This window comes from Aptenodytes patagonicus, chromosome 10, assembly GCF_965638725.1.
Source record: "Aptenodytes patagonicus chromosome 10, bAptPat1.pri.cur, whole genome shotgun sequence".
Classification (NCBI taxonomy): Eukaryota; Metazoa; Chordata; class Aves; order Sphenisciformes; family Spheniscidae; genus Aptenodytes; species Aptenodytes patagonicus.
The window spans coordinates 17805497-17819169 of NC_134958.1; the positions used below are offsets into that span (position 1 = coordinate 17805497).

Sequence of the window (13673 nt, forward strand, 5' to 3'; positions counted from 1 at the left end):
TTAATGCAAATTGGACCGTGAGAGATTGTTAGAATATGGGATTTATATTTTGTTCACTTTTTTCAAGATGTTGAATAACTTTGTTTATACAGATTGTAACAAATGGCTTAGCGTAGTCCATTCTTACATTCAATATATGTTAATTGGAGACCTTGACCGCCTCCTAATTCACTAACAAAATCTCATATTAAATATAGTAGGTAATCATTGTATATATGCATATGGTAAAGGTCTTACCAGAAACATCATGGTGGTGTTGGGTTGACGGTTGGACTCGATGATCTTAGAGGTCTTTTCCAACCTCAATGATTCTATGATCACTGTTAAAAGTAGTGTCTCTTCGTTTCAACAACCTTGTCATATGAGAACTGCTAGGACTAACGTAAAAAGTGTGAAGAAATAATATGCTCAAGATAGAATGACTATTTTCTTTCATTCTTCTATTGCTGTTTGCTTTGCCATCACCTAGATTTCTTGGCTCTTACACTAGCTATGACTACTTGAAAAGGAACATCAAGTGGTAAGACTACTGTTGATGTGAGGATGTTTTCAGGTGTCCTCTCACTGTTACATTTCATCACAGGCATTATGTGCACCTAAATTTTAAACACACAAATTCTGAAAGTAAGTGCAATATATTGTAGTCCAAAATTACAGGTATTTGTGAAATCAATCATTTCATGAAATAAACTTTTGGAGAAATATTTCTAGTTTAAGAAAAATGTTTTGAAAATAAGATTTTAAAGTTATCTACACTATGCACATAAAGCTACTGAAGCTTAAGCTGATTACATTTCTAATTAAGATGGCATTGTTTGAATACTAGGTGTATTTAGAAAAGTTGTACTAGAATCCACTGTCCTATTGGCTAAGTACACTTTTCAGAAACAATCCACCCACCCCCCCAAAAAAAAGTGGATTTATATTTTTATTTTGAAGACCTGCTAAATTAGAGAACACTTTTTCATTTAAATTACCCCAAAGGAAATTGAAAAATCAAGATGTAGTAGGCAATTACACAAATACACCTGAAATGTCATCTGCCTTTTGTTTGCCATGGTTTGTGTTACTAATCTTCTTCTAAAGATTCAATGTTGTCTTAATCTCTTGTGCTTATCAATAAATGTTTTTATACTTGAGACAGGATATTAAAGAAAATCGTGTTTTAATGTTTGTAGGAAGAGATGGAAATCAGGTGATCATAGAAGAAAAAAATAGCAGTGAATGCAGGAGCTCAGAGCCCTGAGGAAACTGAACAATGAAATGTGTTTTGTTTTTTTCTTTTATTTCAACAGGGGGAAACCAGCCGATACTGAATCAATGGATAGGCCTGTTGGTGAAAAACGCTATGAGCCAATCCCTCAAGTTACAACTCCTCCTCCTGCTCCTTCAGTCCAGTATACACAACCTCAGTCGATTAATAGTCCTGTCCTGTCTCTCCCAGCACATCACAAGCCTGCACTTTCTGAAGGTGAGCAGTTAGAAAGCTAACCTGTCTCATGTGGTAACAAGTATCACTTGTCAGGTGCTTGTGAGGTTGCTTCAGCATGTCTACGCTGGTAACTATGTTGTTCTCTAACTGAAACTTGGAATAACTATTACTGAAAATAGCTTTTTACTGTAGTGAGATTGAGTTTTGTGAAATGATTTGGTGATCCTGTCTGAAACCGTAACTTCCCGGTGTTAATAGTCACTATAACTGTGTCTTCCATATTTAGTGGTCTCAGCAAAGATGAAGTAAAATTTCCAGTACTTGAAAAATGTACCTCTCTATGCTTTGGACTAGAATTCTTTAGGCATGAGTAATAGTTGTAGGCTTCTAAAAACAGAAGAAAAAGTTGTTTTTGCTTTCACATTGAGAGTATTGCCCAGTCCAGCTGAATTTTCCAGTTTGTGCAAGTGCATGATAGTATTTCAATACTGGTTTTCTATTTTTTTGTCATGGTATAGATCAGTCTAACCTTTTTATTGAAAGGTCATACCATTGTATCTAACATTATCTGTTTAATGACGCATTAGATAACTTGCCTGAACATACAAAATATATAATAGGAGGACAGATAATCTAAGAGAGCGAAGCTGAACCTATATATATTTTATACAGTAGATAAAGAATTGACTAAAATGTATTCTTATGCCATAGTGTATGTGACTAGACATTTCTGATGGTTACTGACGAGTTCTGGTATTTTTATTTGCGTTGCAGTTAACTCTGTGTCTGACCCTCCTCCACCTCAGAATAAGCCAGCAATTTTCAGATCCTCTAGAGAGGACACTGTGCAGTCCACTTTTTATCCTCAGAAAAGCTTCCCTGACAAAGGCCCCGTTAATGGAACTGAACAGATGCAGAAACCGGTCACTCCTTCTTACAACCGCTTTACGACAAAACCTTACACTAGTGCTGCAAGGCCCTTTGAGCGCAAGTTTGAAAGTCCTAAATTCAACCATAATCTCTTGCCAAATGAAGCTCAACATAAACCAGAGTTGCCATCAAAATCTCCAAATTCTCCTCAACCAATTTTGAAAGCACACAGCTCATCACAGCCTCCTGAATTTGATAGTGGAATGGATACCTTTGCTGTACAGGTCGACAAGCCTAAATATCAACCAAATAATGTTAATGCTGTGCCTAAAGCCATTCCTGTAAGGTAAGCTGCTGCTTTTTTCTTTCCATTAGTACATCTATAGGAGTTCGTCTGTGAAACCTGTGAAAAATACAGCTTTTTTTTTTTCTTCTGTGCTTCTGATTTCTGTTTATGTTACAGTTGAAAGATTCATACCATGATTCTAAAATTCTGCCAAAGGGCATTGAAGAGCATTTGGATAGATACTTAAAGTATGTCCTATGTCCCTGTATCATCTTGCATCCTGTTGTTAGAAAGTGGCATGGCTTTTATTTCCCATTTCTCATACTATAATTAAAAATCTTCTGGTAGATAGTAATCATTTGTCCTCTCAATTTGTTTCTAGAAGATGGAATTTGTTTCCAAGGATAGCTGTTGCACAAAATTGTATTCATTCTGTGTGCTTAGAGAGAGACCTCATGGTACACGTGTGTAAAGGATATTTTAAAAAGAGAAGGTCACTTCAGCACTTTCATACTGGTTCTCTTTACTGTGAGACAAAACAACTGCTTAAAAGCAGCTTGTGCTTGCCTAATATGCTTTAACTATAAGAACTATGTCAAGAGCAACAGATAGTATTACAATCTTAAGCTATTTGATGACTTGTTAAATTCTTTTCACTAATACTTGCAGAACAGTGTTTTGTTTTTTTTTTTTATTTCAAAATAATAATGCACGAACCAGACTTGAAATCTTGCTTGATGTTTCAGTAACTCAGAAATGTAATAAAGGAATCCTGTTTATTCTTAAGCACCTGAGAAATGTTTTGATGCTATATGGTTTTGTAGACTGCTAGAAATTTTGAAGTTGCTGGTTCTTTGAGTGAAATTCTTTAGAAATTGATCTGAAATCTACTCAAACTAGCCATTTGAAAATGTTGTATGTTTCTCTTTAGTTATATCCTGGCAATCTGGAAAAAAAAATTTGGGGGGGGGGGGGGGGGGGGGGAACGCGGGGAGGGTGTTGGGGTTGTGGGTTTTTTTGCTTGTTTGATTGGGTTTTTTTGCGGCCTTTGTTTTCAATGTATATCTGAATAGAAGGGTTCAGTGTGGCTTGAATAAGAATTATTACTCCTTTTAGTATTAAAGTCATAATGGAGTTTTGGGAGAAAAAGAAACTTTCAGATTTTAATTACATTTAATTTTACTAAGAGGAAGTGTGTACCTGGGGCAAGCTCTTTCTGTATAATCCCAGAAGCGGGCGTTTGAAAACACAAGATTCAAGTGGTTCAAATTCTTGCTTTAACTACTTTCTGAACATTTTCAGAGTTTGTGGGCTTTGGGGGTGGTGGTGGTGAAAATGTTCTCTTCTCATGGCAGAACTTGAACTACTTTCATCTTGGTTGTCCCGTACAATCAAGTGTGGGACACATTTAACGTTTTCCTAAAATCAGTACTGCTCTAGGCTGTGCTCTGCTAAAATGTTAGAGGAAAGTATGCCACTGACTTCAGGAAGAAAATATTGATAAAACTGCTAGGCTTTCTGTCTTATATTCAGCCCTTCAGCACTTGAGGATGAGGAGGAAGAAGATGGACACACTGTTGTAGCCACAGCAAGAGGTGTATTTAACAGCAATGGTGGTGTATTGAGCTCCATAGAGACTGGAGTTAGTATTATTATACCACAAGGAGCCATTCCAGAGGGAATAGAGCAAGAAATTTATTTCAAAGTCTGCAGAGACAACAGTATACTTCCACCTTTGGACAAAGAGAAAGGTAAGAGCTGGCACTGTACACTGTTCTGTTATTTAATACAATTCTTTTCTAACAGCAGCAAAATAGAATATGAAAATACCTTAATATGCTTCAATATATAACATATTTCTGTATGAAGATACAGAGTATACATCTCACAAGAATATAAGGGAAGCAATATTCTGCTTACTAGTGAAAGTTGCAAGCAAGATGGGGGCCCTGAATTATAACTTGAGAATATTTAATTTGTAGACTTAAGTACTGATTTAAAACTTACCTCGTGCACTAAAGGAAGGTTCTAAATTATTTTTTTAAGAATCTTTGAAATTGTAGGTTCTGTCACAAAGTACAGGGATTTATTCTGGGTGTTCTTATTAGAAATATTTCTTCATCTCAGTTAGGACCAAAAGAATTATAAAGCACATGATTTAAACTAATTTGACTTGAGTTAAATATTTGGAATTTACTTCAACGCTTAAATACTCAGCATTTTAATTTTTTTCAATTTCTCTAAAGAGAACAGCTTCACGGTTTAAAAAAATATTCTAACCTTTATATAAATAAAAGTATTGTTCTGGTTTCAGCTGGGATAGAGTTAATTTCCTCCCTAGTAGCGGGTACAGTGCTGTGTTTTGGATTTAGGATGAGAATAATGTTGATAACACACTGATGTGTTAGTTGTTGCTAAGCAGTGCTTACACTAGTCAAGGACTTTTCAGCTTCTCATGCTCTGCCAGTGAGAAGCTGGGAGGGGGCGCAGCCAGGACAGCTGACCCAAACTGGCCACAGGGACGTTCCATACCATGGGACGTCATGCTCAGTACATAAACTGGGGGGAGTTGGCCGGGGGGCAGCGATTGCTGCTCAGGGACAGGCTGGGCATCAGTCGGCAGGTGGTGAGCAATTGTATCGTGCATCACTTATTTTGTATATTCTTTTATTACCATTATTATCATTATTATTTATTATTATTTTCTCTTCCTTTGCTGTCCTATTAAACTGTATTTATCTCAACCCACGGGTTTTACTCTGCCTTTCCCCCCCAATTCTTTCCCCCATCCCACTGGGGGGGGGGGGGCAGTGAGCAGCTGTGTGGTACTTAGTTGCCGACTGGGGTTAAACCATGACAAGTACATTCCTGACTGTCTTATTAATAAGGGTTGAGTAATGTATCTTAGTTGAGCAATTTTTTTCATAGTCTGTCTTTCATACCACTAATCCAGTGTACATTCATTTTCTGACCTGTCAGCTTCCTAATTTCCTCAAGTCAAGAGGTTAATTTCATAAAGTTGCAGTTAAAGCATTATTTGCAATCTAGAGTTACTTTGAATCTTTATAAACCAAACATAGTATGTTCCTCAACTGAATAATCTTACGTTAACATTTGGAGTTTTAAACTATAAATAGACCTATATGTTTGTATGCTTTATCTTTTGACTCATAGGATAGGGGTCATAGGCTCTTGAGCTGCTGAAGGCTTTATTCAGCCCAGTGTGCCATAAATCCATACAAGCAGAACATCGCAGCTGTAGCGCAAAGAGAAGCATGAACAAGGCTGCTTACAGATTTGGGGATTTGTTTCTTTTGATGCACCCACTTTGAAATAAGTGGCAAAAAAAAAAAAAAATCCCAATGTGATTTAGTCATCAGACTTGTTTATCCTTTTTCATTTTGAGATTGTGATATGTTCCACTGACAGAGTCCTCTGAAAGGGACTGTGAGAAACAATCTTGCGAAGTGTTCTTCTTTTTACTGACAGGTCAAAATGTTTGTATTTTTCTCTAAGTTACTGAGTAGCTCTGCAATATAATAATGTAATACTTTTGAACCTATTTCAAGAAGAATCAGTAACAGGTTTTTCTTTCTCTGAACTGTAGGTGAAACACTTCTTAGCCCCTTGGTAATGTGTGGGCCTCATGGACTAAAATTCCTGAAGCCAGTGGAGCTGCGCCTGCCACATTGTGCGTCTATGACCCCTGATGGTTGGTCTTTTGCTCTAAAATCCTCCGACTCCTCGTCGGGTATGCTGTCCTCCCTCTGTCCTTTTGGGGCTTTTGGGTGCTATCGTATAATTTAAGTTAATTTGGCTAAAGGTGATGCTGTGTAATATAAAGAACTCAATCATTGTATTTGTGTCAAACTCTCCCATTTCACTTTCATTACAGATGTCTCTCTTACATTTACTCATGGTGCAAATTCATAGCTAAAACCATGATAGCAGAAAAAGAGTAATATCTCTAGTCTATTAAATATTACCGTATTTTTCTATTCTGTCTTCTTTCTTGAGGACTGCTAGAGCTGAATACATTTGAAATGATAGTCGCACTAAAATTGAGAGGAAATGATTATGTACCTCTGATTGGCCTTTGTAACATAACTGGTGTTTGTCTGTTGCTTAATTAACCATATAGGACTCTGGCAAATCTTAACAATCTGCATGCTCATAAATCATGATTTAACGCTTGTTAACTGTTTCCATGTGTGCAAATTGATGCTAACAATTGGGTCATTTAAGAAAACTATAGTGTTCAGTAAAAGCATTTACAATTCATTCTAATGTAGCTGGATTTTCCACAAGACTTTTCTTGCTTGCTTCTGCCTATTTCTCCTTTACTGCCTTTTACCCAGAAGTTTCTGGTTGATAGTAAAAGTTGCAACTAGGTTGCAATTTTATTTACCTGTCCATTTTTACCTCACTGTGGCTTTCTGGGATAAGGGGGAGAATGTATTGGCTGAAATTGTCAGTGAGGAGCCTAATTGAGAATTCTGGGCAAGTTTCAAGCCATTTCATGAAATGGCTGTGAGGTTACAGAGATTTAAAAAGGAATGTTTGCACATCTGGGGAAAAAGTCTTAAGGTTTTATTCAGCTACCTTCAAAATTTATGGTGGAAGGTTCAAACCATTAATGTGTACGTATGATCTAAGTAATGACTGAACAATGTACTTCTGTATACAGCTTTTAAGCCACCATGTATGCATATCTTCCGTCTCTAATGTATCTATCACTGTCAACACCAAAGCACTGATGCTTTGAAAGATGAAAGCATCAATCCCCTTGATGGGGATTCAATAACCTAGAGGTATTAATGGCAATAATTTTTAGTTGTTTTTTATAAGCTATTATATGCATGTGTTGCATGCATCTATTTAACAATGTGTGTATACATGGCAGTGTTAAAACACGGACTCATAAATGATAGGGTCCCAAAAGATATGACAACTATGTACAAAAATGACACAACACTTCCTTTGTAACTATTAGAATTTACTTGAAGTGAAGGGAGAGGACTCAAATGATCTAAACAGTAACTGAAGTTACTGAGACATTTTTCTCCCTTTCCAAAGTGGGATATGTGTGTGCGCGCATGTGTGGGTGAGAGCAAGAGCGTGTATATTTAAACCCTAACACTTTCTGTACTGTAAATATAACACCACATTCTGTTAATCTGAAATGGGATGTATATCATAACATTGCTCTTTTGAGACAAACTTTAAAATTAGGCAATTCTGTCTTATGATATGTAAGTAGACCATACTGTGTCTTAAATAAATAATTGTTTTCTCTCTTTCTAAATTAGTTGGTTATGGGACTCTGATTTTTGAGGTGGCTTTATAATAGTTTATACAATTCTGGGGTTTTTATCTCTTCAGTCGTCTGCTCTACCTCATCTTTTCTCAATGTATCCATGTTCTGTCCTGAAAGTGACATTCATTTGCACTTACTAACATCCTTTCTCCCACATTTAAGCCTCATATATTGATATTTTACTGTTAAATCCCTCTAAAAGCTTCAATGATTCTGGTATTAAAACTGACTGGGGAAAAAAGTTGCCTTTTATGGCCACACCTATTAGAATGTATTAGTAAAAAATAGTGAAGGAAGTTTTTTTTTAAGTTTTTTTTCAAAGCAGTTGTATGTAAGTATGGGAGAAACATCCTCAACAGCTAGAGGTTGCACTGGCTACAGTCTAATCCTTACTATGTATTTAGGAGGAAAGATTGGAAAAAAGTCTGCCACTGTCTCATGTGCAAAACTAGGACCTGGTTGTCCTACAGTCCTGTTTTCCCTTCTCCTAATATATTTGATCATGTAAGTTTTGAATGGAATTCCCTGCATCTGTAACACAAAAAATCCTCCAGCATTACTGAGCTTCTTGACTGAAATAAGTAGTCTTGGCTGGTTGCAGTAAACTTGTTTGCATTCTCTAACTATACACAGGCCACTCCTATTCTTTGTCCCTACATCAGATGTTGCCATCACTCAGTGCATTGTGTACTTCATTCTGTTTTCATGAGTTCTTCGAGAAAATTAGGTGGAATTTACATCAGTCTCATTTAATACAGAAGTCTCAGGTGTTTGCAGTCTCTGTGACTGGGTTCTCTAACTTGTTGCACATTTCTCAAGGCAGATCTGTTTTGGCCAAGCTATTTACTGTCATTTATCTAGAAGGCTTAAGAGAACCTCAGTGCATTTTTCACTGTTCTACCATAGCGGGATGATGACACTTTTTGTATAGTGGCAGCATTTAGTAGTGGTTTTAGGTGGGTAAATGAGGAAATACTTTCTCCAGTTGAAAGAGACAATTGACTGTGCAGATGGAGTGTAACCTTTGTCTGGTGAGATGGCAGCTGATGACTTTCCCTTGTAACAGAATGTTAAACAGGACCTTTGGCCATGAGTAGATAAGACCTGTTATAAAGATTTTAAAGTATGTACCAGTTAACTAGAATGCCTTTTAGAATGTCATTAGTTTCAGGCTTTTAAATGAGTATACTGGATGTAGCTGCAAAATTACTATAATCCTGTGTACAACAATTTTCATAACAGAAAGTAAAACTACCAGTGTGTCATAGTGTTTAGTTACAACACAACTTCTGATTTGACTCATCTGTGTTCAGAACTGTTCCAAGAAACTTCAAATGCATCCTACCCAGACTAGCTTTTAAAATGTCTTTTTTTTTGGCAATTCAGGAAGGAGCCAGTGAATACCTGATTCACTGTTAACGCTTCTTAAACGGAAAGCACTATGTTGGTGCTGTAGAGTAGAATGACTGATATTTAACAATTCCTGAGTGCCGCAGCATCTGTTTTGAATAACTGATCTATCCTACATTATATGAAAATAAAGGGTTAATTTTTTATTACTAACATACAAACTGCAGGTTAAAAAACAACAACAACAACAAAAAAAAAAACCAAAAAACCACAGGTGTTGATTCAGAACTTAAAAGCTCCTGTCCAAAAGCTTGGTTGTTTCAAGATGTACACTGTTTGACAGCGGATACTAAACACCAGCATTGTGTTTTCCTCCCACAGGTGACCCCAAAACCTGGCAGAACAAGTCTCTTCCCGGGGATCCAAACTATCTTGTTGGAGCAAACTGTGTCTCAGTCCTAATTGACCACTTCTAAATATTAAGTTAGCTGACTGAGTAAATAATGTGAAACTGAGATGGACCTTACATATAAACTGAACCACTCTATCAAGTATTAACTGTTCTATAAGTGATAATGGATCTTAGTGTTTAAGCATCTTGCTTTAACTAACAATGGTTTAGCAAGTACACTCTTTGAACCATGGTCACTACATGCCACAAGCAGGGAGTGTACAGTGGGAACAAGGTAGGGTTTTTGCAGGTTCTGTATGCTTTGGTTTGTTGGTTGTTCTTTTGTGGTTTTTTGTTTTGTTTGTTTCCTTTTTTTTTTTTTTAAAGGACACTACTAGTATTTCATTGTTTAAAATCTGAAAGTACCAATGGAATTATATTCAGAGGAACTGAATTTGGTTCATACTCCACTGGCGAAAACACAGAATTTGGCCCGCATTTTTACAACTGTGTGTTTGTAACTCACAAGACTACACCTTGGTCTCTAGTTTTTAAATGATTTGTGGTGTACATGTCCAATGAAATGGCAATCAACCTGGGGTAGCACAGTATAGATGTTTTCCTCTGCTGAGAGGCTAATGCAAACACATCTACTTACTGTATATGGAAACATTGTCATGAGAACAAGGGGGAGGGGGAAAAGCATGTGGGATGACTATGGTTCAGTTGCCTCGATGTGGATTTGTAAATTAACCACATTATTACAGACCTATTAACCAGCAGGGATGCCTTACCCTCATGTTTTTAATAGTCTTAGCTCTCATAGTTCTCTGTATTAAGTTTGTATGGCTTTTGTGCTTACCTAGATAATATATCATGAGACTGGGGAAAGAGGGAAAAAAAACAAACAAAAAAAACTTGTGAGTTTGGTTTAGAGAACAAGTATTGTTTGTGTTCATCAGCCAGAAGAGAACCAGAAGAAAATGATGGTATGTTTTCTGCTATGCATTTGAAAATTTATAGATGTTATAGACTGCTTGTATATAATGCGTGCATACCACTTTTGTTCTTGGTTTGTAAATTAACTTTTATAAGCTTTACCTTTTTATATATATAAATATATATAAAAACAAACAAAGTTTCTTAAGGATATCTTTGTATTCTCATACCTTTTGAGCCTTGAACTTTGACATCTGCAGCAATAAAGCAGCATTTCTACAATATACGAACAAGGACATTTTTTAAAAATGCACAAAGTTGTTACCTTTTTAAGTGCTGCATTTAAAGAATATAACTCGGAATTCTCTACTTTGATTAAATTCTTGAAAAGTAGTCCTACTGTAATTTGTCATAAGGATGCTGTATAATGTGCCCTGAAATGTATTTTTTTACTAATAGACAATTTATTATGGCACAATGGCACTACTACTGTTTAGGTAATATACCACTGCATTCTGTTAATGAGTTATTAGCTATTCAGGTGTGGCTGATTTTTTTTCTCTGCAGTTATTAAAATTACACGTTTCTAAATATACAGAATAAAACTGTTTTTAAAATAATAAAGGAGATTGTAGTACCTTATTGTTTCTGAAATGCATTTATGTGAGCATGAAAAAAATCAATTTTGATTTTTTTTTTCTGTGTAAGTAGACAGCTGGATTCTGCTGTATGTTCATACACAAAGCAGAGCTCTTTTGTGGAGTCAGTTGGAGTTGTCTACAGCAGGGCTTCTGAAATTATGAACTCCAGTGTGGATCCATTGGAAATACTCAATACAAGTAGGAGTGGTAGACTTGTCCCTTGAATCACTATGTTGGTGCTAGTGTACTTATTATACCTACTCTTCCAAATACTTTGGTAGTGTTCTAGCATGTGGATTTACACATAGTCTAGTTATACAATTTTAAAGATATTCCTACAGAATCCCATTATCAGGCCTGTTTGGAGTACTCAGTGGCTAACTAGTAAGCTACCATTATTCTATAAGAGAAAGTAAATTCTAGAAGTTATTTTTAAATAATGCTGGGAAACAGTGCATAACCCTGATGTTTCTGTTCTGTACTATTACTGACCAGCCGGTTTGTTTCTCAGGCATGACTTGCCCTAGAAGATGCATTCACTACTATTACTACTACTCCTCATGGCTTATCTCAACTCTAAGAGCAGGCAGAAAATTTGAATAGCAAAAAATCTGTTCATGTCAGGATGGCATTTTTCATTTGTCTTAATGATAATATATTGGTGGTATTTTTTTTAATGAGCAGAAAGGAAGGTTTCAAAATGGCATGCAGAGCATCTTGGAGAAAATTCTAATGCTAAAATTTCTAGGTGTTCTTTTCTAGTTCAGATCTTCGTAAGAAGCATGTGAAACACTACAAAAGGAGTCAGTCAGACTTGAGGAACCCTGGAGTTACACTGCATGGACTATTTGCAGTGGTGTCATTTGTGTCTTGGACATCCTGAGTCTAGCATGCTGTAAGGTGTACCTGTCCTGAGTTGCTTTTACTATAGTGATCTGGATAATATCTTTCTGCTCTTCTTTTAAAGATTGTAGGGCCATGTCTTTCTATCAAAATGAAAAAAAACTGACAGCTTTTGCTCTGCTGTCATTTCATAAATGAAATGAGAAAGTTGATGCTGTTCAAAAATGTGGCAATTCTCTACTGCTAAGCAGCCTGTCAATGGAATTGTTTTTTGCCGTCTACCTGTGGAGATGTTTATCCAAGTGGCTAATTTAAACCAAATGCATGTGTTCCTTGTCATTAAATCCCAATGCTTTTGGGTTAAAACATGGCCATTGAGAATAACCGTGCTAAAATAACATATTTTCTTATTTTTAAAATACCAGTGTTTTTCAAATCTTTATCCTTGCAAGAGATTACGTTCCTTACATATTTTATATAGGCTAGGCTCTGCAGGAGGTAAATCCACATGTAATATTTTAATTTACTATAGTTCTCTATTCACCATTTAATGTGAGCTTCAAAAACTGCATCTCCCAGTTCTTCCTATTTGTCTCAGCGATGTACTGGCTAGCTTTAGCCCTGCAAATTGTACAGAAGTTTTAATAATGTAAATCTCAAGTCTTGTGCTCGTTTCTAAACAAATGGCTCCAATGGTGGAAACAGATGCTCAATGGATACAGAATTACTGTTCATCTCTCTGACTTAGGTTCTTGGTAAAAATCTTTTTTTTTTTCCTTTTTTTCTTTTTTTTTTTCCTCCGAGAAACGCAGTAATGAATATTTATCTACACATACACGAACAAGTTATGGTTGTACAAGTGCTTTTCTGTTCCTGCCAACCTGGGTTAGGTGAAGCAAACCAGCAATGTTTAGGGTCTGGTTGAAGATTCTCTGCTGTAATGTAACCTGGACCAGATGACGGAAATCAAAGCCATACAGGTTTGGAGAATAAAAGATGTTAAGCACATCTGAAAAATGTTTTCTTAGTACTGAGTCACTTGTGAGGAAAGCATTTGTAGAAGCCTCACTGAGTGCTAGTGGTGGTCTGTTATGTACAGGGTTCTTGGGCAACTAGCTCCATCCATTGGCAAGATCAAATGAACGGGTGAAACTATTTTTCATTGTATCCAAGTGAACTGTGTGTTATGACCCTGTGAGCAAGCATCTGAGAATAAATACGCTTAATATTAGTGAAAGTATATGAAGCTGGCTGTTTGTGTGCACACCTGTAGACGTGAATGTTATTTATTAGATTTTTGTATTAGCTTGAATACTGTGGACTACTCGGCTCTATGCCAAACAGTTGTCATTCCAGTGACACTAAAATAATTATGCTATCACTGAATTTGGCTTGAAACCCAGTTTTGACAAAGATTAAAGGATCTTTTGGTGGGAAGCAATGGTGCTATCCTAGTTACCTTAATTAAACTTGAAACACTTATAGATCATTTCAAATTGCTGTGAAATGGAGTTTTTGCACATACAGCTGTCTGTCAGTGACTTTAAGTAGTAACAGTTCTTACTGTGTAAGATGCAGAGAACGGGTCCAAAACAGAACATCTG

General features: G+C 36.3%; 1 protein-coding gene across 6 annotated transcripts in view; it reads left to right on the forward strand.

Moving 5' to 3' along the window:
- The window catches only part of TJP1 (tight junction protein 1), a 173736-nt gene extending 162512 nt beyond the window's left edge, over positions 1 to 11224 (forward strand). For 3 of the 6 annotated variants that reach the window (XM_076348318.1, XM_076348323.1, XM_076348322.1), the window contains 5 exons: positions 1296 to 1471; positions 2207 to 2648; positions 4122 to 4339; positions 6196 to 6339; positions 9637 to 11224. In XM_076348318.1, coding sequence (XP_076204433.1) covers positions 1296 to 1471; positions 2207 to 2648; positions 4122 to 4339; positions 6196 to 6339; positions 9637 to 9731 — 1075 coding nt within the window. In that variant the 3' untranslated portion in view covers positions 9732 to 11224. The remainder of the gene's footprint in view (positions 1 to 1295; positions 1472 to 2206; positions 2649 to 4121; positions 4340 to 6195; positions 6340 to 9636) is intronic. The other 3 variants (XM_076348321.1, XM_076348324.1, XM_076348319.1) reach the window with 2 other exon arrangements.
- Positions 11225 to 13673: the final 2449 nt, after the last annotated feature.